A 25,808-nucleotide genomic window follows, 5' to 3' on the forward strand; every position below is an offset into this window, starting at 1 on the left:
ATCTGCTCAAATACAAGTACCATTTATTGAACCATTCATATGCAATATACGGGTAAAGTATATAAACAGTTGACAATAAAAATAATATGTCGTTGTTTTATTAATTTACATACTGTATTTCCCACACAAAATAACTTAAACGTTCTAATAGATATAAATTGAAAACTGATAGATAAACTGGAGCATGACTTGACCTTTAATTTAGTCTTTAAAGTGCATTGTATGTGCTGTACATACAAATATTGCATTACACAGATTAACTACAGATCTATTATTATTATTATTATTATTATTAATAATAATAATAAATAATAATAATAAACAAAAACAACAACTTGGTCCTTAAAACAATATAACTACACTCAGTCTCTAGTAACTCGTACACACTTTAAATTGTTTCTCTTGTTATCACAGCTACACTCATTGATTACATTTTTAAGTGACTGTTGCCATAAAAATGGTGACAGCACCTTCATTATAGATACATTTTCAATCACAAAAAAACAGTTTAATAATAAGGAGTATGCTAACAGATTATATGCATTCATATTCAATGGATAATTACCGTGCCAGCATCATATATGAATAAGATCAACCATAGTGGAGAAAATGCATTCAATGTATATTGAAAAACTCATGTGAGAAATTCATTGTACTGTAACAATGTGCAAGAGATACAGGGTGGCACCACTGAGAAGCTGAACCACATGACATGTCACATGATCAACTGTAATATAGTGAAAAACGTTGCCATTTAATATATTACATTTATTTTATTAAATGCAACACTATTGCATGTTTATTAGTTATGGATGATATATACTGAAAATGGGTTGAGGCAAAGTATAAAGTTCAAACTCTTAATTAGAGGCTAGGTACAAACATGAACACTCAAGGTACCCGAGCTCTGTAATAGGAGTGCATCACACAACACTTCCAGTTACACTAGGGGCACATTTACAGCAGTCCAGTGCTCCACAATTCCAGTAGCCAGTGACCACTTACACTCCAGGTTTTTGTTTTTACCAGGATCTCATTTAATTTTCCTTTAAATTCTGCACTGCTTTCCAATATAAATAAATCAGGATTTACATGCTTTAGACTGGATAAACTTTAATAAGTATTCTGTGTGCTTCAAACTACAAAACACATTTATTAGGATCAAGCTGAAACAAAAACCTGAACTGATACTCCGTGGTTAGTGAGAACTGGATTTGAGAAGCACGACAGATGCAAACAGTATAATCTACTTACTGTAGTACAATGCCCATTAGAAAACGATAAAGCGATTAAGACAACAAACATGTATGTATCTATACTGAAATACCTGACAGAAGGTTTAAGACAGCATCCAAATGTTTACGGGACCTATATGCCACAAGACCCCCTTTATTTGCCCACCTATCTGCTCCTTTGGCGTCTTGCACTGGTGCATTGTAGACTAACTCTGAACAGTCCTCCAGATTCCCATCCTGCCTCCTCCTCAGACACTCCCTGAGGTCAGCCATTCCTCCGCCCAGTGACTTTAAGATAGCGTGAGGGGAACAGCAGTCCCATTTGAAGGTAGTGTCTTCTGAGAACACATATACATCTACAAATCCAAGCACAACACAAAGGCTCTTATAGCCAGCTCCGGCTGCATAGTGAATATTATCTCCACAGGCCCCCTTTAGCAGGGTCTTGACACACACTGTTTCCCCTGTGCTCAGGACAGCTGAAAAATGCTCCTCTTCCAAATCGGCGGCGCTGCCCTTTTTCAGATGGTGGGGTGCAGACACGGAGTTGGATTCTGACGAAACATCCCTGTTTTTGCTATGTGGCCTGAGAGAACAAACATTGGTTGTACCATAGGAAATCCCCCAATAGTACTGTCCACTCCATCTGTGAAAGCAGAAGATGATTTAGTTTCAAGAGCAACCTTTTTTAGTATTCATCATAGAAATCTAGTAAACATAATATAATTTAGAAATTGATCAATGTGGTCCATTGTATTTTAAAGGCATATGCATATTTGGAGAGAATAATGGCATGCTACTGAGCTACACTTTGTCTTTAATACATTAGGGTGACCTCAAAGAAGAATTACAGTCAATTCTCATTGAAACAAACTTGGATTAAACCTGATACTACGAATTTTCTACATGGTCCCAGCCAAATCTAGCAGTCATAAATTACTTCTTATAATTGATTTAAATAACACAAATGATTTTGGAGCCCTGCGCAGGGAAGAACAATTGAAATAAAACAAATTGAACAGCTGAGTGTAAAGGATATTGGGAAATGTATTAACTTGCATCTAGATTAGTGCCTCTGTATTTTAGTGCTGTCTTGGAACTGATCCTATAATGTATTTCCTGTTGCCACAGACAGTTTTCGAGTTGCCATAGTACTCACGCATGACGCACCACCACTTCAATGAAGCAGTGCAAAAAACATGCATTATCCTTGCAAACAAAAGCGGAGGTGTTGAAAGTGGTGGATAATGCAGTACAAGAAAAATATGTTGCTGCAGGTTTCAACATTCCTGCCAATGTCAATCATTTAGAAAAACAGGGGTACAATAATACAGGCCTATGAATAGCAAACTGTGGATGCAACGTTTCTGATTTGCTCTACACCCTGATGTTGAGGACGCCTTGTTTTTGTGGTTTAAAAACGCCTGTGTTCAGAACAAGACATATAGATTTCAAATGCAATTAATTTGCAATGTATACTTTTTAAAGTTCTCTTCCATGGCATTTTCAATAAAAAGCATGGCACTTTTACATTTATAACAGTTTTCATTCTACTGCAATTAAAATTAGATTGTATTGTTACTTTAACTTCAATAAAAACAGACAATATGCATATGGCTTAGACTCCTGATAACAAGAATTACTGAGAAGACATTTTTTTTTCCTGGTCCCTTGAAATTCGTATTAATGAAAGTTGACTGTAGTTGTTGATAATGGAATGTAATGGATAAATGAGGTCATCAACATTTGCATTTTGAACACATTCAACACTTTCTCTCCCTGTGGGGTCTGAGTTACACAGCTCTTATTTTCCATGTACATGGCACCTACCCTGGAACCATTTTCTAAATCACATCAACCACAAATGAAGGAACACCTCCCCAGAATTTGGTCAACTTGAGTTGAAACGTTGACGTATCCAAATTTGTTAAAACTCTGGCCTAGCTAAATTGTCCAGTGCATCACTGTAAATGAGAATATTTGGTTCTGCCTGGTAAAATATTATCCAGTATTTGACATAAAATGTATTACAGTGCCACAGCGGCACTCCCTGTCATTTCAATATACATTCACAATGCAATGGCGCTTATTTCAGCAATAAACACTGTACCTTTGTGTTTCTGGATCCTGTACTGCAAAAGGCTGATTGAGAACTCCCATTATCGGTGTTCCAGAATGCAAGTCATATACGCCGATAAGAATAGTCACACACTGAAGACCATGGCTGTAAATGTTATTGTTTGGTTTGGAATCAGAAATCCCTTTTATATACTGAAAAGTTGAGTCTAGAAAACAAAAAAACACATGTTGATATTGTAGCAGATAATATAATCAGACTATTGCTCAAACAAATACAAGACACACATACTATGAAGGTTGTTTCTTCTGTGATGTTCTAATGTAATTGCCATTTATGGTCCATCTGTATGGACACAGCAACTATATACCGTACTTGAAACATTCCAATATGCAGAATCTCAATATTTAATAGTCATAATTCATCCTTAACCCATTTTTGTTTAAAGCGAACACATTTATTTATTTTTTTCCCCCCAGACTGTTATATGAATGGCTTTACCTATTGGATCTACCCACACTCCCAAGCGGTCCTGTGGAATATCAATCTTCCCGGTGTCCAGGTCAGGAATGACAATGTTTTGATGGGCTGATCGAGCAAGGACTTCAGCTGCTTCCATGTTGCCATCAAGGACTTTACTGAGAAGCTTTGCCGTTTCCTGCTCTGTTTCACAAACTTTAACATGAATCTTCTCCCCTGCAAAGACACATCAAAAACAATGTAAACTTCAACCAACAAAATCCATACAGGTCCTAAAACTATAAGACACAAGGAGGTTTGTTTGATTAACCTATACCCATCCGGGATTAGACACTGCTGTATTTTACTGGAGCATTTTACAGCATTGTGGAATCACCCAGGATTGCATCAACCACCTATCTGTGCTCATCCCAGAATGACTTACCGTAGGTGGTTGACAATGCCATGAAAGTCAAGAGCTATAGGTATACTGTAAATCTGAAACTTCACAGGTTATTATTGCTACAGTGTCCCATGGTAATGTTCAATTTCACAGAAAAATATATTTGTGTGCTATTACTACATTCTTTCATAGGTTAGCAATTGTTGTACTCTATCAGGAAATGGAAAAGTCCAGTTCATATACATTGTCCAGCGGTAGTTTTAGCAACAGACAAAACAAGCTTTTCCTTCCCTTGAAACATCCTTCCAAAATTGTGTGGGGCTGTCACAAGGATGGCTGTAGAGGAGACGTCAGGCCCGGAACAGAAACAGAATATGGAGTGAAGCTGAGTCGCAATGGCTGCGCTCAGTATTTATTAAGAATAAACGGACGGTGAAACAAACACCAGACTTTTAACAAAACACAAACACAAGGGCCAAGACAGACAAACAAACACGGGACAAACCAAAACAAGTATCATGCTGAACTGTTTCAGCACAAATAGCAATTGTTTTCTATTTTTGTCTTTCTCTCCTCTCTCTTTCTCACATCCTTTCGCCCTGAACACCCAACTCTGTGTGCGAGAAAACTGACTCTATATATACAGCTGTGCTTATATTCAATTACTAATTAATTATTCACTTGAATCCCAGCACGTGAACTAATTTGTGCACTCAACTTACCTAGTCCATTCATAAATTCATTTGATTCTTCTCCAAAGATGTTATTTTCTATGCCTGGGAACTAAATGGTAAAAAAGTGATAGAATTTAAGATTATTCTATACATGACAAGTAGGTTAGCAACTAAATCCCCAGTCATAGCTTTAGATCAAAATTTTAGCTACTGTATCAAACAGCATCATGAAAAAATAGATCACTGTGACCTTGACTTACATCAACCTTATGTTCATGTACAACATATTGATGTTTCAGAACGTAATTAGTTCTTTTAAAGTGGAATAAGTGGGACATACACATACGTTCAAATTAGAGGTCGGCACGGTTACCTGAAAACCCAGGTTTTAAATTACCCAACGCTACCCGGGTCTCGATGTATTAATTTGAGAATTTAAAGCGTGGGACTCTGGCGGCACAATAAAGACAACGTTTAAACAAACTTTTGCATTAAGTCTTTTCTTAACTGACAGGATATCAATGTTTTACAGAAAACAATAACACACAGCGAGCAGCAAGTACACCTCACTAATAATAACTGCGGCGACTATTCTCAGGAACTAAATCAGAAACAAAACAGCATAACAGGGCTCTACAGTGTGCCACTAGAAACTCCTAAAGGCTGATTATAAAAAATAAACGTGAACTTTTTTTTAGCTGACAGTATAAAACATTATTTAATAAATAAATAAATAAATAAATAAATAAATAAATAAATTAAATTAAAAAAATCCCACAGATCTAAACTCTCATAGCTCAATCGTAATGTACTCTGGGAATGTAGTTTATTGGTGTCCACTGCCCACTGTTAATCACACATTAAAAACTACAAATCCCACACCCCGCCAATTTCACTGATTTTATCAGTGCGATGTCTACTCGTTTCCATGACAGTTTGAAAACTTGTCAAACCAAAATTAGGAAAATAACGAATTATTTTCATGTGATTGGAGAAGTTTCAAAAGAAAACTGTGATGAACAAAATTCAGATATGTCGACGTCTTTACAAGAAATGAGCAATGAAGGTATTTTATTAATTATTATTATTATTATTATTATTTTGTTGTTTCCAGTACGGAAAAAAGGTTACACAAGTCTACAGTCTGAAGGAGCTAAATGTATGTGTACTATATAGTATTTAAATATGTATCATGCACTTAAAACATTACTATATGTGATTTTTTTTTCTTTCTTTTTTTAAATCATTACCCGAAAAAGATCCGGGTACCCGGTTCCAGATTTTCTACCCGTGCCGACTTCTAGTTCAAATATGTATATAACAAAAGACAGACAGGCACTCCCTTATATCCCCAGATAATGATACTCTGAGGTTTGCATTGTGGAGGTAAAATAATCTTGCAACAACCACCCACCAAGCAGGAACATCAAGCTGTTACAGGTGAGATCAGCGTGCTGACCTTTCACTGCAGTCTTTATGCCAATTGTGATGTCAAACTCTTGCAGTATTTCAATGGAAGTTCCAGAAACATCATCTAATTGTTGACAACTGTGTTAAATGCAAATACAATTCAAAAGTTTGCCTTGTTTTTACTTTAGGGTCATTCTGTGCAGTCTACAGGTAACCAGAGTCAGATATGTAGATAGGTAAGTGATCCTGCTTCAAGTAATTAACATTAGCTGTATTTAAGTAACATTATAAAGGTGGTGTTGTTTTAATTAGGTGATTTACTGTTTGTGATTAGTACCAGGTGAGTGTAGTCAAATTGAATAGAGGTTGATTTGCAATTTGATTGGTTTCCACACAGCGTTTTGTAGTTGTGTGATCCCATTGAAGTGCTTTGAAACTATTGTATTGCTTAAGTATTGTCTTTAGATCAGTTTAGTATAATAGACAGCTAGCCTATTTGTGCACCAGCATGAAGCAGCAGCCAACCGAACAGCCTCTCTACCAAAGAGCCGGGAGTCCAGCGAGGAGAGGCTGTTTGAGAAATTCCGAACCTAGCAGCGCTCTGGAAGACGCCAACTACTAGACAGATCTGTACCCTCCCCCCACCGCTCCTGCTCCCACTACTACTGTACATATCTGTCTCACCTGTTCTGCTATGACTGTGTCTCACATCCCTGTTATTCTGTCCTCTCACTCCCGTCTTCTGTCCTCTCTCCGCCGCTGCTCCCCTAACCCCTCTAGCCCCCCCCCCCACCACCACTCTCTCCCCTCCCGCACTCTCTCTACCCTCTGGAACTGTCACTCTTCTGCTAACAAAGCTGATTTCATCTCTACCTTTGCCTCCCACCTCTCTCTCGATTTCCTTGCTCTCACTGAAACCTGGCTCTCTCCTGATAACACTGTAACTCCTGCTGCCCTTTTCTCTCTCTACATTCTGTCCCATACTCTGCATCTCACAGGACTGGGAGGTGGGACTGGTCTCCTCTCTCCCTCCTTACTCTTTTCTGTCCCCTCTGAACTCTCCTCCCTCAACTCGTGCTAATTGTACTGTACCGTCCCGCTGGACCTCTCATTCACTTTCTCGATGAACTCAACTATCTCCTCCCCTCCCTCCCCTCTCTGTCTACCCCAACTGTCCTGTTAGGTGATTTCAATATCCATCTCTCCAACCCCAGCCACTGCTGGATTCCTTCCTCTCCTTCAACGCTCTCTCTCCATCCCCTCCTACCCACAAAGCTGGCCATCAACTGGACCTCACCTTCTCCAGGGCCTGCTGCCTCTCCATCCTCTCTGTCATCCCTCTGGACCTCTCTGATCACTATTTCATCTCTTTTTCTCTGACTCTCCCTACTCCACCTACCCCAACTGACACCTCCCGTTGTACCCTCCGCTCTCTCTCCCCCTCTGTCCTTGCCTCCACCGCTCTCTCTCACCTCCCTCCTATCGACTCCTCCCAACTCTCTGTAGACTCTGCTATCTCTACCCTCTGCTCCTCCCTCTGTCCGGCACTGCTCTGGCCTGGTTTTCCTCCTACCTCTCCGACCGCACCTACCAGGTAACCTGGCACGGCTCAACCTCCACACCTCACCCTCTCTCAACAGGAGTCCCTCTAGGATCAGACTTGGGTCCTCTCCTGTTCTCTCTCTACACCCACTCCCTGGGCCCCCTCATCGCATCCTATGGTTTCTCATACCATTTCTATGCTGATGACGCTCAGATCTTCCTCTCCTTCCCCCCCTCTGACCCCACTATCCCCTCCCATATCTCTACCTATCTGTCTACTATCTCCTCCTGGATGAACTTGCATCACCTCAAACTCAACCTCTCTAAATCTGACCTCCTTTTCTTCCCCCTCCTCTGATCTCTCTATCTCCCATTTCTCTGGAATCTACCACGCTCTCTCCCTCCTCCTCAGCCAAGAACCTTGGAGTAACCCTGGACCCCCTGCCTCTCCTACTCCAAGCACATCTCCACTGCCGATTCTTCCTGAGCAACATACAAAGAATCCGACCCTTCCTCACCATCCACTCCACGCAACTCCTCATCCAGGCCCTGGTACTCTCCCGCCTAGACTACTGCAACTTGAACTGCCCCGATATCAAATCCTACTGTGTTTTGTATTTGCTCTTATTAGGACGGAAGTCATTGTATTTTGTATCTTGCTCTTAATTGTACTGTAATTCTTGATATGTATTTTTTGTATACAACTGTGTCGCCCTGGGTATGGGCATCTGCTAAGAAATAAATAATAATAATCAATTCTCAGTAGGAGCAATTAGGATAAAATTCCAACTGTGGGCAACCTCAGATTAGTGCTAATTGGGGTCTGTGATCCACCCGTCAAGCACTTGATTTTAAAAAGTGTGAGTAATGTGAAAATGTAGGTCAAACAGGGTCCCACAAAAACTGCCAAATTAGAAAACCTACTTGTTTTGCTACATCATGCTTTATAACTTCTTGCACCAGAACATCTGCTAGCGTCTTAAAATCAGTGACAAACTTCTTGTTCTTCTCTCCCTCTTTCTTTTCTTCTATTAGCAGTCCGAAGAGGGACTCCTCCAGTCGGCAGGCCCGAGCAATCTTTGCAGCCTTCTCAGAGGCGTGGACCAAAGCAGCGATCACGTCCGACATCCTGTCCTCAAGGCCTGTACTCCTGGAAGAACAAAAAGACAACAAAGCTTGATTTAACTAATGGTTAATATACTGTAGTTCAGACTTTTAACATTATTGTTAAACCGTACAATTTTGTGTGAACAAAAATAATGCAAGTCAATAATTACACTGTAGTGTGATCTTTTTTAAGTGCATTTTACAACATTGGGTAAATCTGTGATTACCCTGGAATTACCCATAACAATGAGAAGCTGAAGGAATTCTGGTGGATTCTCCAGTACTGTAAAATGTTCTAAATAATAATAAAAAAAAGTTAAAGGATTATCAATCAGTGGTTTTTTAACAGTAAATGTATACAGTGTAAGGTTATATATTTCACAATCTATAAATTTCCATAAAGGCCTACATTTTATTTTACAATATACACATGCAGTACAAAATGTAGTCATGATTCAATGTTTTACACAGGCAAAAGCAATCTACTGGCAACTTTTTGTGATGGGGTTTTAGAGTAACATAATTAGATATTGCTGAAAAGGCAGCACAGTAAATCGTGGTTATTAAGTGGCACGCTGTGCAGTAAATAAGTGAGCCTATTACTCACTGTGCAGGGAGAGACATCGCGGTTTAATTTGCTGCAGGGATATCGAGGGTTCAGCAACCCAAATTTTTATAGTATCAAAGTATCTTACGCCAGTGTGAAATCTGCTTCTTTTTGTTTAGAAACTAAAATAAGCTGTGGATTTTACAACCCAACAAAACTCCACACTTGATGATCAACAAAGTGTTTTTCAAAATGGGCCTACTGTATTTCACATAGCTAGTAATCGTGTTTACCTAAATCACTTCGAACACACTCGGTTGCAAAAACATACGGTAACCGCTACACCAAAGCAATTCAATCCAATAGTAATTCTTAAAAAAACAAACAAACAAAGAAGAAAAAAAAACATTTGCACTAACAACTTTTGAGTTGTTTTTTTTTAATCGTACCTTTTAAAAACCAAAAACATGATATATTTCTGATCTTACATCCTCAACAATGTCGTTCATGACTAGGACTGTTACTGTACACCTAGAACGATCATTAGCCGATCAGTTTGCATCTTTTAACTAGATTAGGATATACAGTAACAATATTTGTTTCGGTGTATTTTTGACAACTAGTTATCAACCTAAAAGGTACATCTGCTATTTAGGTCAGCCTAACATGTTTCCATTCAAATTGTTGTGTGGCTTACCTTATTTCCCTCTGGCGTTTGCAATCCCAACTTCCTTGAGAATGTGTTTTCCTGTCGATGGTTAGCCGCTTTTAGTTTTCTTTCAAATTAGCCCTGCATTGTTGTCGGTGTCAGGTCTCTGTTCTCCGGTGTAGCTGTTGTGCTTCCTTGCTTCCCCTCAGGATGGAACATAAATATCTGTTTGCACGCTAGAACAGATCCATTCCTTCCTGACTCAATGAAGCATATTCAAAAATAGTACACTGTAGAGTATGTATTAATCTGTGTGTATTTTTATTTAAGTTGTGTGACTTCTATTTTACAAACTGGGCTCAGTCGTGTCAAGAAAACACAAACAGCAGGAAGGCAGTTAACCAGCATCAAGCACCAATGCCTCTCGCGCTCAATGTCATACTGAAATATGAAACATGTCTTATGTGCGCTGTAATTCGTTAAAACCTACAGCTTGTTTGCTTGCCAGCTTGTTTCATCCCTTAAAGAAAATAAAACGGTTTCTAATTGGCACAATATGCTAGTTTTATGGGTTGTCTTTCATATTTTTCCTAGTTAATGTTGCCAATACTTACCAACAGCTGAAAGTTTACACATATCTAGAGCATATCCCAAATAAATTTTTAAAAATGCCCACCGTCTAATGGCAGAACTTTTAACAGGGGAAGACGCATTCTGCAACAGTATCTTTTCCCCCCCCCCCCCCCCAAGTCAATTTTGCTTGTGTTTTTAATTATGTAAAATAATACAAACATGGTAAATTTTATCTTCTAAAAATACATTTTAAACGAATGTAAAAAAAAGCATTTTTTTTAAAGTGACCAGTTTATATTTATTTATTGGCTTTTTGAGGTTCATGTCCCTCATCAGATGTGTCCAAGTTTGATTTAGGTTAGGTTTACAGCTGGGATCTTAATATCCTGAGACTCAGTTTTTCACTGGGTGACTGCGTGACCTATATCACGTGTGTTGGTGTTATATTAATAACGTTAAGATTTTAGAATAGCATATCTGTTAATAACGCTGTTGTAGTTTGCCACAAAATACCTGCAGTAGTCTGTTGCTGCAAGCCAAAAGAGAAGGTAGGAGTTTACAAACGCTATTTCACTAGCACTGCACAATCAATTCTGTAGCATTTCAATCTGCAGATGGCAGTGTTGCGGAGCTTTGCTTTTAGAAAGTGCCGGAAGTTCGTAATTGGAAACTCTCTTGTCTTCTGCAGCGCTGAAACGTCACTTACAACAAAGATACTTGCTCACTTTTACGAATGGCTGTATGAAAGCAGTGTGTCTTTTGTAAAACGCTTGCTGGAGCGAGTGAATAGTTGATCAAAGAGAAAAACAAGGCGATAGAACAACTACTAGGTTACAGTTAAGACATTAGTTAAGACATTAAAGTATCGCTCCGTAATGTTTGTTACAGTTCTGCGTTCCAATTTCAGGTAGGTTGTGAGAATAGCAATCCATTATTTGCATTGTATTTAGTTATGTTGTGCAACATGTCAATGTCAAACACAAAGTTTTTTCGTGGTGTAAAATACTGTACAGTAGTTACTGATGTTTGAAAAAGAGGAATACCACTAAGCATTCATTAATAACCACGTGGACATGATAATGATTCCGGTAGTAACAAAGCTGCATTTGTAACTGCTTTATCTTACTGCAAAAACTGCACGGATGCATAGCTTTGACTCCAAAAAACGGACCTAACCTGGCACAGGATCACATTATACAATAAATAATCAGTTAGTTAGTATGACTAAGACAAGCCTCTGTTACTTGACCCCCATTGGGATGTGCCAAGTGTTCTGAACAGTTAATGTCAAAAGGAGGCTGTGTGGTCCAGTGGTTAAAGAAAAGGGCTTGTAACCAGGAGGTCCCCGGTTCAAATCCCACCTCAGCCACTGACTCATTGTGTGACCCTGTGCAAGTCACTTAACCTCCTTGTGCTCCGTCTTTCAGGTGAGATGTAATTGTAAGTGACTCTGCAGCTGATGCATAGTTCACACACCCTAGTCTCTGTAAGTCGCCTTGGATAAAGGCGTCTGCTAAATAAAAACAAGCAAAAAAGAACCACAATTTAACAGCTTTCTATCCGTTTCTGGTACATGTTTTTATGACCCCCAAGTTCATGATGGTGGTATATTGCAGCCCCACCTGAATCCCAAGCCCTATGTATTTTTATTAGGATGATTGTTCTGGTCAGTCCAGTCCACTACCTGCAGCGTTTGGGGTGGTCTGTATTGACTGCTAACTAAGATTTTACAATCTTCTCTTATATGTACCAGTTGTTACTGACGACATGTAGATCAATCAGTCGTTTGTCGTTACATAAAGTCACCGATGGCTTTACTTTCCTAGATATATACTGTAGTTCAACCCCATTCTATAACATAGCAATGTGCCTACATTATTATGTGCCCTAATAAAGTGACCACACCTTGTATTTAAGAAACTTAGTTTCCTGTAGTTTTTACCTGAATAAGGGAACTTTATTATAATCTCTGGCTGTTGTATTTTACTGTTGCAGGAGAGTTCCTGTTAGTGTGACGCAGTGCATGTTTTTTTCTTCTGAGTACGCTGTTTTAAGCTGGTCTACTGTATTAGACCAATATTGTTTTTACACACAAACTAACACGATTGTGAAACGCCACAGCCTTAAGACCTACATGTTACAATAGGTATCTGTTTCTGTGGCTGACACTTTATAATTTTTTTTTTTTATTAAGGCAAAGGACGCTCTGCAGATTACATGCGATACAGCAACATCTGGTGAGGATACACCAATGCTTGTAATTTTGTAGCGTGTCAGGAAATTAATGTTTCTGTGCATGGCAAACTGAGAAGATTATTATTTCAATGTATTAGACAGAGATAGGCAGGATAATTTGTAGCTGATTAGTCATTGTTGTTGTTGTTGTTTTTGTTAGTATTTGATTGAAAAATATGTATTGAATGAAAAGAGCTACTGATTTTTCAGGTCTTAGAATCCAGGTATTATTATATTGAGAATACATACACACATGGATCCAACTGAGTGGTCATTATAGACAGTGTTACTTCTATACTTAATTGGACTTTGAAGTGGCTGTAGCTTACAAAATCATTTACTAAATCTTACCTGTCTTGCACTTTCATTTGCTGTATAGGTCTCACATCTGTAGTTTTGAAAGGAAGTGCAAGACTACCTGAAAGCAGTGCTTACAGAGATTTTTTAACCTAGTGTTCCAGAAATCATGTTTCAAATGAAAACACATGCTTTCAAAACTAATATTGCTGTAACATGTGTTTCTTTCAAAACTGCACATTTGAGACCTCTTACGCAAATGGACATGTATGACAGGTAAGATTTCTGGAACAGGTTTTGTTAGCTAGAACCACTTTAACAACAACAGTCCATATATCCAGTATTAAACTTTATTTGATTCATTGAAACATTCTTTAAAAAAAAAAGATGTTTGTACAGAGAAATAATCATTTTGTGTTTACAAACCCTCTTTGATTATGGTCACAAGTTCTAATCCTCATTGGACAGTCATTCACATCACCAAACCAGCACACATTGTGTTTCGGTTGGCAGTCTGTGCTTGCAAGTCCTATGAGGTCAGGCTTGAGGTGCTTTGCAGGAGCTTTTTAAGACCCTTGTATACGAGCCAAGCACAACTAACCTTCACAGTTTGCTCAAATCAAGGGGGCTTCAAATAAGAAAACAGTAATACCCAGCCATGGAAAACAAAACAGACTGATGGGCTTGATAACACAGGAAGGGGAATATTGTTTTATCATTAGCTCCTCGTTCAGTCACTCATTAACATGATCACAATGAGCCAGATTCAGCCAGGTTATTGTGACGAGACAACGTTCAACCACAATGGTCTGGTTTTGAAAGGATAAGTAAGGCACCACACATTTGTGCTTGTATGAACATGCTCATGAGTCCTGACAGCTGTTTCTTTTACAAACAGAACCATTGCATTAGTAACATGGTTTTGTTTGAATATGTTTAATATGAGCATCCACCAGCAACAGCACCACAGTATGTTTCTGCTAAGTGTGTAGTGTGCCTTGTTGTGGAGTAAATGATAAGAAGATTAATTGACTTGAAGTGACTCTAAGAATAAATCCAGTGGTTTACAGCTGTCTTTGCTATCTTTCATAGTCATTCAATAACTCACTACTGTGGTCAATTCCTGTAACAAATCAACCTATTGTCATTACGGATCTGTCAATTATAGTACCGTAAAAGTTCAATTAAACGCCTCTGGTGTTTGTTTACAGTATTTGTCAGCAGACCCGGCGCGTATTGGAGACCGGCATTTATATTAGATCACTAGCTTCACATGTTTCATGCGGTCATTGAGAAGCTGCTAGCACACAACTTTGTAGCAACATCGTAACTCAATTTAAACACTCCAGCAACTTTGTTAAAAGGTTGTGTGTCAGTGGGAACTAAGTAACAGTTTTGTTTTATTGTACACCCTCATGTATAAAGTGAAAGTAATATTAGTATTTTTATATGCACTGGTTAACAAGGATACGGTATGCAAAACGTTGGAAAATGAACAAGCAGAAGTACGAATTAGACGGAATTAGATCTACCATTGTTAATAATAATAATAATAATAATAATAATAACAGTTACATCCACTAAAGACAGTCCTGTAGATATCAGAACACAGGCGTGTAGACTATGCTTACAGCACAATAATAATAATAATAATAATAATAATAATAATAATAATAATAATAATACAAACTTCTAAAATATTTTTTAAAATGAACAGTAAGAGCAATATGTATCCTTATCAAAAATAATTTGTTTAATCTCAAACTTGAAACAAACTTTGAGTACATTGTTAATACAGCAAAACACGTTAAAATACACCAAGAGGTTTGTATCTGGCCCACTTTCAGCACGCTTAAAATTATCAAAACTTTTAATAACGTAATAATTGCGTTAAACAAATATGCATTACATGTAGGCCGACCTACATTTCTGTTATTATTATTTATTTATCATGAGAGTCACTTTCATCGCTGTCACTTATTAGCAGTTCAATACGCTCAAGCTCCTCCTCATCTTCCTCAGCTTTGCAATGACAGAGACCCGCCGTTTAATAGAGACCCAGCGTTTATTTACAGTGTTTGCCAGCAGACCCGGCGCGTATCGGAGACATGCAATTATTTGAAGTTGTACGGTATATCTTACCTTGTGTATAGATGTCATCCCATGCATAGAACATACAGTACAATTCAAAATTTAAAAACAGTTGGGTGCAGGAAGAATGTTCCTGGCTAATGCCTTGCTTCTTCTTCTTCTCTCTCTCTCTCTCTCTCTCTCTCTTTCTCTCTCTCTCTCTCTCTCTCTCTCTCTCTCTCTCTCTCTCTCTCTCTCTCTCTCTCTCTCTCTCTCTCTCTCTCTCTCTCTCTCTCTCTCTCTCTCTCTCTCTCTCTCTCTCTCTCTCTCTCTCTCTCTCTCTCTCACTACAGATGTCTAGTCAGGCAGGGTCAGACATACTGCTGGAGAGGTCTGGATGTGCTGGGGTCATTACCTTGAACAGACCAAAGGCGCTAAATGCTCTGAACTTGTCTATGATCAGACAAATATATCCACAGCTAAAGGTTTGTGTCTTGACTTCTGACCAGCGTTTCCCCAACTAATATACAAATAATGAAAGAAAAAGGAGCAAATATTTTGCTGTTGCAGAACATAGCTCCTAAAATATATATGGCCTGCATAAACTGTTTGAATAGTGAATCATTCTTCGGGTTTGCAGAAGTGGGAGAAGGACCCTGAAACTTCTATTGTTATCATAAAAGGAACCGGGGGCAAAGCCTTTTGTGCCAGTGGAGATATCCGTGGTAAGTGCGTCATAAACCACTTGTCTATTAAAGATATAGCCTTTTAAGTTTAGTGCATTTTACCAACCATCCGGGAACTGGGGCTAGATCAAAAAAGCTACCCAGTACTTAAGGATAAGTGCTGCATACTGTTTGTTTTAGATATAAATGTTTTAGATATAAACCATTGTCAGGGGTTGGGTAGATAATGTTGTATACTGCCAAAAATGCAACAGCAAAGACAACATTAAGACTAGATAAACTGCTTTTAAATTATTCAGTAACGCTCATGCATTTTTTAAACACATTGCCACTGCTTAAATAATTATCCATGACTGAAATTGTGAGGAGCTTACAGGACGCTGTGTAATGTTGCAATTTTATTTCGATTAAACAAATGAAAATGTTGCGCTGAGATTTGTAGCTAGTTGTGTGATGAGGTTAATAGGCCTGTATGATTTACACAAATTGTTCAATTATGACACTCTGGGGTTAGCATTAACTTTGCTATCAGAGATTTTTTCATTGCAGTTTTATTAAAGAGATGAATCATTTTAAAAGGTATGGCTATGTTTTATGCTAATTGTATCAAGACTCTTCCCGAGAAAGTATTAAGAGATGTCTGCCATTCCTTCTCCTATATATTTGTTTACAAATTAGCAGAAATCTTAAATAGGGTAACCAGCTCCAGTGGACTAAATCCTTGGGAGATGTATATTTTCCATTGATGGTTGGTGATACATGTGATGGAGAAAAGGGGTCCAGGATCTTGTATCTGCCAAAGAAGAGCAGTAGAGAATGCCCCACACTGGGAAAAATGTGTCTGTTTGCAAAAATGCCCATTCTGATGACCTTTGACCACATTTGTTTCCGTGTTGGGGATAACCCAGACAAATAACATTAATGTAGCAACACCCCTTTGGTCCTCTAGAGCTTGGATGGCCCCTGTTAAATTAACACCAATGAAACAATTTAGCATTGGTTCAGAATAGCCCTAAAAGAAAAGCATCTCGACATCTGATAATAATAATAAATGGTATGGTACTGGGACTTTTGCCTTGGCCTTTTACCTCCATTTGTCTTGTGTTGTTTCAATGTTGAGGGTCATACTCTTTGTCCTATCCAGCTGTGACAGATGCAGGAAAAGTGGGAGACAGGCTATCCCAAGACTTCTTCCGGGAAGACTACATTTTAAACAATGCTATTGGTAAGTATACACTGGGAGATGGTGTCGACATCTCATTAAACAATAACAGCAATGTCTGAACCCAAACTTGCCCAAGGCCTGAATTACTGTACATCAATAACTGTAGTGCAGCTCTGTCTTTGTAGACATGTCTATAGTATTGCTGTCATTTTGATTTAATCCAAGTCTAAGTAATGTTTTTGGTGTACTGAAGCTAGTTATACTGTACAAAGTAATGTGTTGCAGTGATTGCTGGAGAAAGATCTTCTGGTATCAGGGAACACAGGGTAAGACCAGCATGTGCTGTGATAACAGGTTTTTGTATGAAGCGGAGCACTTCACATACTATACCAAAGCAGTATTTTCTTTGTGGGATAATGGAGGCTGTTTTTCAGAAACTCATGGGTATCATCTGTGATTGATACACTGTACTTACTGTGTTTTTCCTTTTTGAAGGTACCTACCAGAAACCATATGTTGCCCTTATTGACGGAATTACAATGGGAGGTGTAAGTAACCATTTTTTCTTTCAAACTCGTCTATAATTAAAACTAAAAATAAAAGTATCTGATGAAGAATTTATTTACCAGTCATATATATATATATATATATATATATATATATATATATATATATATATATATATATATGACAAGCGCATATCTCTGTAATTCCCTGTTATTGGGATTCCTTATCCGATTATCCTGCGATAACACGGTATACATGAACAAATCTTACAAAGGATCCCACTAACAGCAAAGCACTGATTCAGGGGGGCTCCCGAGTGGCGCATCCAGTAAAGGCGCTCCACGTGGAGTGCAGGATGCACCTTATAGTCTGGACGTCGCCGGTTCGAGTCCAGGCTATTCCTTTGCTGACCGAGGATGGGCGCTCCCAGGGGGCGACGCACAATTAGTCGAGCGCCGCCCGGGGGGAGGGAGGGAGGGAGGGCTAGGTCGGCCAGGGTGTCCTCGGCTCACCGCGCACCAAATCTTTTTTTCGTAACTTCCCCCCCAATTTATAGTTAATGTGTGTAGCTTTGAAAAAAGCTACTCTGCCAAAACCCGTCCTTCTTAATATATGTATTTTTAGTTTTTACATTAACGCCCCACATGTCTCAAAATTTACCAGCCACTACTGAATAAGACACACCTGAGCTTGTTACCTATACACTGGGGCTAATCAAGCACATATTAAAACCTGGAATAGGTGAAACTGCTATGAAATAGTACTAATTTCCATCCCTGCTGTCTGTGAAATATATTTAGCTGCATTAGCTAGGAATGTATACTCTCTGATTTGGGTGGCCAGATAGTACCTGCTTATATAAACATTGAGCTACAATTAAATGCATAAAACAAGTAACCTTTTACTGTAGTTAATTTCCTATCAAGTCAATAACAAAGCAGTGGTTTTCTTTTGAGACTCAACGTCTGACTTGAATTTACATAAAATTAGATTGCTGCCAAAATAGTTTAAACCTTATCTTGACAAAGTATTTTTTTATTTAAAAGGTATTACATATGTGAACGTGTGGGTTGCAGTGCATAGGTGAAAGGGTGATGTAGGTGCTGCAGACAACGACAAACACAAAGTTCACGGTTCAAGTACTTTTCTTTTCTTTTTGCGTCTCCTTGACCGTTTAAATAATAATGCTGGCTCTACCCAACTATGGGTATTGCCAGAGTCAAAACCAAGTGATTGCAGTCCTGAAATAATAATAACAAACACAGACACGTCTCCGAACAGTGCGTGCTCTCAGTGCAGGTGCTGTGCTGGAAACAGTGGTGCTGGCGTGTGTTCAGTTGCAGTGCAGTCCGGGTGTATCGCTCGCGTAAAGTGGCAGTTCCCAGATCCGTATTTAGCCGTCTGGCAGAGATAAACACTCAGTTTTAGAATAAGCGACACTTCACTCACGGTTTATTCATCCTTGCTTCCTCCCATTAACCACAACAAAATAACTGATTGCGGCGTCACGCCCCCCTAAAGTACCCTGAACCCCGCCCCCTCTGATAGCTAGTTCAATCATGTCTCCTCCAATTCATGAATGAAACTTCACCTCACAGTACTATGGCGAGGTCTCCTGGTACCGTGACGCTGCCCCCTTCCTGAATGGCCGGCTTCCGACTGCCCCTGGAATGAACTGCCCAACCATTCAGTACGAGGTGCACAGTTCCTGTTGTACAGTGCTCTCACAGGTCGAGAGGGAGATTGGTGATTCGGATTCATTCGCTCTCTGTCACAACAGATTATTCAGGTCAAATGCTGACAGTTTTAAATGTTGTTTCAAATGAAGCATGTCAAGGGATATATTGCAAGGTGACCGAGCCCAGCAGGAGCTGATAGTGAAGACATTCTGTTCTCTCTGTGTAACCTGGCTGCTGAAGGAGGATAGAAGTAGTTTGATTGATAATGACCGCTTCTATCTAAAAGTGTGGGACCAGAAAACCAGATGCACTTCACTCACTTAATATAAAACAGCAGCAAGTGTGTTATCTGCACAGTCTATCCCTTATAAAAGGATAACCAAGTGTAATAAAGCATAGTGAAAGCATGGTAATGCATAAATAAGCATTGTAAAGAATAGCAAGGTTTATGGTAAAGCATATTAGTAAACATGGCAATCTATGGTAAATGCATAATATAACTAGGAAGAAAGCATGGTAAACCTGCAAAAATACCACAGTACACTTTTATAAAGGATTGATTAAAATTGGTGAAAATCTGGAGATGATAAATGTATATATATTAACAACAAATTCACAAATGAATGTGTTGTAGTTTTTCCTGTGGGTTCCTTTGAATGGGTTCCACCCTTGTCTTGCTTTTGAATACTGCACTAACTGTACTGCCTGCAGCATTAACCAGGGGTCCAGCCTGCCAGCTGGCCTGTTGCAATGCACCAAACTTCCAGCAGGTGGCAGATTTGCAATGCCTCACAATGAATTTCTGGGATCCTGGCATTGGGATAAATTCAGGGCCTTGGTTTTCACTGCAGAGTTACTGTCTATTTATTCCCTGTAGAATCAGGAGGCATTGGGAGGAGCAAAGTGTCATTTAAACTAGACAGGAATAAAGCAACATGTTCTGGGTCTAACAAACCTGTACTAGACACTGAATGACAGACCTTATACATACAGTATTTACAGTCTGAGAGACCTGACACATACAGTAAAGAATACAATCTTGTCATGTGCTCATAAAGGACAGCTAAAACACATATCACTGTATTTGAACATAATATTTCTATTCATATTTCTAGCCCCATCTTTTTTTTTAATCTAGTGTTATACTTCAGATTTATGAGAGCCTGAATTAACTTGCCAAAAACAAGCAAAGAACCAAGAGATCTTCAACGCAAGGGTTAATTAGCTAATTAGTTAATTATGTAAGGGTTTGCAGCTTAGATTGGGATCTCCTCTGGTTCTGACAGGAAGGCGTGGTCTGTGTTAATGCAGATATTCAAATGGATTCTAGTCTTCTCAGTTAGATGGTCAGTTTCTTCTTTATCCGAATTCAGATGCTGTCTGTTCTAAAGAGCATCTCTATAAAGTAGGCCTTGAGAAGCTGATCTAGATCCGAGGGTAACTGTCTAGAGGTCTCTTTAGGATTTGCTTTTGTTTGTCTGCCTATTTTTAAGTGATGCATTCCATTGTGTGGCCTACGGTATTATTATTTATTCATTTAATTATTTATTTTATCAATTCAGTATTTTGGTATCATTATATAATTCAGACATGAACAAGCCATAATAAGCACATATGCTTATAAAAAATGCAGCATTTTCAATTTCAAAGCCTTTTTCTACACAATACTGGTACTGGAGAGCAGATTTGACAGTATTTAAAAATGTAAACATCTGCATTGTGACTTGGAAAAGGAGAAACGGCTGAATTAATGAGAACATTGCCATCATTTGATAAAAATCGAGGCTGTGTGGTCCAGTGGTTAAAGAAAAGGGCTTGTAACAGGAGGTCCCTGGTTCAAATCCCAGCTCACTCACTGACTCATTATGCCACCGTGAGCAAGTCACTTAACCTCTTTGTGATCCGTCTTTCGGGTGAGGTGTTGTTGTAAGTGACTCTGCAGCTGATGCATAGTTCACACACCCTAGTCTCAAAGTCACCTTGGATAAAGGTGTCTGCTATCTGTATCTGTTTTATTATGTCTGCAATGCTAAAGGATAAGACCTGTATTTACAGGGCTTCCAAAAGGGTTAACCTGTTGTCATTGTTTTTGGCACAGTTTTAGAGAGCTGTCAGAGCTTGCAAGCTACTGTCAAAAGACTCCTGGGGAGAAAGCACTTCTAACAAGGCTGGATTTACATTCATCTGAAAACTGAGCTGCGGCTCCCATTGAGGCTTCACAGCAAGAGCATCAAACAGCTTGTCCTATGACCGCTTGTGAGCTCACAGATAACAACATATTTTATATCTTCCTGTGGCTACTGCACAACACATTCGTATTGATAATGCTAACTAAAAAATAACACTGCTTCACAGCTGGTGGACGACTTCGGGACAAGGTTTTTAATATCTGTTTGTAGTACCTCATAGGTTGTATGGATTAACTAAGTTTTTACTTTAATTTGATCATGTCTCATAAATAATCTTTGTTGTAATGTAATGCTTTTACATGGTTGTGTCTGCAGATATTGTGATAGTACCAAGCTCATCACTCATTCAGGCTGGCAGATGGTATTGTAGCATTTTGATGTTACATACTATATGAGTATTATTCTGATGTTCACTGCAGATCTACTGTATGTGTACTTTGCAGGAATTAAAAACAACCGGCTAACTAATAACTATAATAGATTACCACTCAATAATCTGTATAGTTTTGGGGCTTAATACCAGCCGACAAACCAGCAAGCGACATGTATTAGGCTGTAATCATATTTTTGACCCATAGATTATTCCCACAGAGAGTACTCTTTAATTAGATAGATTACAGATGGGTTCTCTGTTGTAAGAAGCCAGTACCAGGGCAGCACCATTATGGTTTTTTTGCACTTATCAATGTAGGAACATGTACTAGGATTTATAGAAAGAGATTATCTTTCTGCCGGACTTCATCCATCCATCGTTCTCTGGCATAACGGTTAGGCATATTCATAAATGCTTTGATGGCATGGAATCTGCTTTTGAATGTGGCTTTCCCATTATTGCTGCCTTATAGTTGCTCACAACTCTTACACCAGGGCTAGTGGATCACATGACATTTGGATCCAGACTTCAATTTTTTGGCCAGTCAGTCTATAATGGCAGGGAGACACCAGTGTGTTTCATTTCCAGCAGGTGGCATAAGTGTGCTTTCTCTCCCCCCCCCAGCAACCTAACTGGGTTTATTGAATGAAGGAATGAATAAATAAAGATTGCAGTGATTAACATTAAGAACATGTTAAAGTAATGTTCTGTGCTACCTAATTGTAATGCATGTTCTCTTGTAAAGTGCAGCACTAATGAAAGGATCTTTTATGCATTTATGAAAACCACAGTTAACAGTCAAGTACTCACTATCATATTGTTGCAGTATATTCAATTGAATTGTTTTGTTGGGGGGGGGGGGGGGGATGGGGTAGAGCTTGTCATCTGAAATATAACAAACATTGATAAGACACAGATATCTTTAGTCTAGGTGTTGGTGTAGAAGCAATTGTTTGTATTGTATGGTCCACCCGTGTTTGTCGTACCTCTGTCTAAGATATTAGTTTGATTGGGTGCTGTATTTATTTATTTATTTGTTTGTTTGTTTATTTTCATTTATATAGCACCTATGTCATTATTATTATTATTATTATTATTATTATTATTATTATTATTATTATTATTATTTATTTCTTAGCAGACGCCTTTATTCAGGACGACTTACAATTGTTACAAGAGATCACATTATTTGTACATACAATTACCCATTTATACAGTTGGGTTTTTAATGGAGCAATCTAGGTAAAGTACCTTGCTCAAGGGTACAGCAGCATCCCCCACCTGGGATCGAACCCACGACCCACCGGTCAAGAGTCCAGAGCCCTAACCACTACTCCACACTGCTGCCCTATATACACAAGTCTTTTTATTATATATCTATTTTATATAAATCAACGTTTTTTAATTGGTGCTGTGAACCCTCAAGTATGACCTCCGTTTTATCAGAATTCAACATCAGAAAATTCTGTGACATCCAACACTTTATGTCTGCAAAGCAAGCAGCTAATAGAGCACCAGTAGAGGGACTGTCTGGATTGAAAGACAAGTACAGCTGAGTATCATCTGTGTAACAATGGAAATTCACTCCATGCCTGCGGATAATATCGTCTAATGGCAACATATATAATGAAAACAACAGGGACCTAAAATAGAACCCTGAGGAACACCACAGACAACCTCCCCGACAAACGTACTTAAACCTATCGGAAAGATAAGACCTAAACTAAGAATGGACACTGCCTGCCAAACCCACTAAACTCCCAAGCCGATTTAAGAGAATGGAATGGTCCACGGTGTCAAAGGCAGCACTAAGATCAAGAAGAATTGAAACTGAAGGAAAGCCAGAGTCGGAGCTTATCAAAAGATCATTTACTACCCTAACAAGAGCTGTCTCAGTGCTATGTGCAGATCAAAATCCAGACTGGAATTTCTCAAATAAAGCATTACAAGCTAAAAATTTGAGTAATTAATTGCCAACAAATTTCTCTAAGACCTTGGCTAAAAATGGAAGATTGGAAATCGGCCTATAGTTGTTAATAACTGTAGGATCCAAATTAATTTCTTTAAGCAGGGGTTTCACTGCAGCCTTAAGTGCAGAGGGAACTTTCCCAAATGAAAGTGATTCATTTATAAATGTTAAAATGCTTGCATTAGCAACACTAAATACATATTTTAATAGTTTAGTAGAAATAGGATCATGGGCACAAGTGGTTGGTCTCATGTGGCTAACTAATGCTATCAGCTCTTGCAAAGTAACCAATGAGAAAGCCTGCATCATAACTTTATCAGGTCTAGTTAATTCAAAGTAGGAACAAAGGTCCATAATAGAAGGAGTCTGTGAGATCTGATCTCTAATGTCAATAATTTTATTTTGAAAGAATTTTAAAACTCAGTGCAGCTATAAAATTGAACCAATATTGGAGGTAGAAGTAATAGAAGGTGGATTTACTAATTTATCTATAGATGCAAAAAGAAATCTAGGATTATTTTAATTTTTTTCAATCGGGTTAGAATAGTATACAGATCTAGCCTGGGACAAAGCCACCTTATATTTAACTTGGTGGCTTTTCCACGCAAGATAATGAACATGCAGTTTGGAATTCTTCCATCTGTGTTCCTATTTACGACCATCACATTTCAGTTTCTGGGTAAAATCATTAAACCATGGCGTGCTTCTTTTGGAAAACACCCTCTGTGTTTTAATTGGAGCTATAGCTATGTATGTAGCGAAAAGAATCAATAAACTCGGGAAGCAACAGGGTTAGTGAAACAGAAGAGACATCTGCACGACAGGATAACCAGAGAAACAAAGGGCTGACATTGCAGGTTATTATACCATGATTATTCTCCGTGAGGTATCTGTTTATATTTACCAACCTAATTCTAGTGAGGAAAAAAACTAACTGCTACTGTATGTGGGGGGGGGGGGAAAATACAATCTCACTGCGAGCCTATCTGCAGTAAAGCTTTGTAATCTGTACATCAACCATTGCATTAAGTTTAAAGTCGTTTTAACTTTAAAACTGTTGGCACTGTATTCCCTCAGCAAATTACTATTCACACATGTAAACTGACACAACATTGAAATAACAATATGTTAAAAAAATAAGAATTATTTTAAGTCAATGAAATATTGTTGCAGATCCATGATTAAGAAGACATTCTGCAAGTGTAATTAAGTGTATTGATGTTTTCTTGACTGTGCAGAAAACTTTTACTGCAGAAAACTGGAGAGCAGATTTGACAGTATTTAAAAATGTAACCATCTGCATTGTGACTTAGAAAAGGAGAAACGGCTGAATTAATGAGAAGATTGCCATCATTGGAACAGCTTTATATCAGGCTAATTTGTACACTGTTGCAGCTGCTTCAGTCTGTATTTGCTTGTGCTTGAGGTGATTTGTGATTTGGAAAATTTCTGATGGCAATTACATGACTACTTTTGTAATGGCAGAAGTCAGTTTGACTTTTAAATTCATTATTTTTCTCTCAACTATGGGAGGATTTTGTTTTGAGGGTGCCCACACTACATTACTTAAGCATTTCTTAAGCATTGCAACACAGTAGGGTTCTTGCACACACTCACATACAGTTGCCCAAAATACTATCTATGGTTGAGTGCTCAGTGCCCTCTGACACCACCCTGCAATATACATAATGGCAGACCAGCCACAACATCACAGATTTCTCTGGATGAATATTTATTAATAAGAAATCAGTATTTTTAAAAGTTGGAATTGGATTAAAATTGATAAACTCTAAATTTTAATTTATAAATAACCTGGGTATTTTAAACTAGAGAATTTGGGAATACAGTATAAAAGTGCAAGACAATCTGGACCATAGCAATAACACTGCCTCCTCTGGTCTAATTTACTATCTGACTTATTGAAAAGGTCTTATTTAGGGGGCTCCCGAGTGGCGCATCCAG

General features: G+C 38.5%; 1 protein-coding gene, 1 long non-coding RNA gene and 1 pseudogene across 3 annotated transcripts; 2 read left to right on the plus strand and 1 right to left on the minus strand.

The window, feature by feature from the left end:
• Position 1: 1 nt before the first annotated feature.
• LOC117427192 (inositol polyphosphate 1-phosphatase-like) lies at positions 2-8,928 on the minus strand. The gene is made up of 5 exons (XM_059033596.1): positions 8,725-8,928; positions 4,897-4,957; positions 3,814-4,008; positions 3,346-3,520; positions 2-1,881 (listed from the first exon to the last, which is right to left on the minus strand). The coding sequence occupies exons 1-5, from the start codon at positions 8,926-8,928 to the stop codon at positions 1,314-1,316; spliced, it is 1,203 nt and encodes a 400-aa protein (XP_058889579.1). The 3' UTR covers positions 2-1,313.
• Positions 5,752-8,971, plus strand: LOC117427193 (uncharacterized). Of its 2 annotated transcripts, XR_004548201.2 has the most exons (5): positions 5,752-5,914; positions 6,204-6,288; positions 6,447-6,494; positions 8,213-8,352; positions 8,836-8,971. It is a non-coding gene; the product is annotated as an uncharacterized LOC117427193 (long non-coding RNA). The 2 variants fall into 2 exon arrangements; XR_009330558.1 differs by lacking the exon at positions 5,752-5,914 and having other exon boundaries at positions 5,942-6,288.
• A 2,386-nt stretch (positions 8,972-11,357) lies between these two features.
• LOC117426326 (3-hydroxyisobutyryl-CoA hydrolase, mitochondrial-like) overlaps positions 11,358-25,808 on the plus strand; it is a 41,784-nt pseudogene continuing 27,333 nt past the window's right edge.

Source organism: Acipenser ruthenus, chromosome 11 (assembly GCF_902713425.1).
Source record: "Acipenser ruthenus chromosome 11, fAciRut3.2 maternal haplotype, whole genome shotgun sequence".
NCBI classification, from domain to species: Eukaryota; Metazoa; Chordata; class Actinopteri; order Acipenseriformes; family Acipenseridae; genus Acipenser; species Acipenser ruthenus.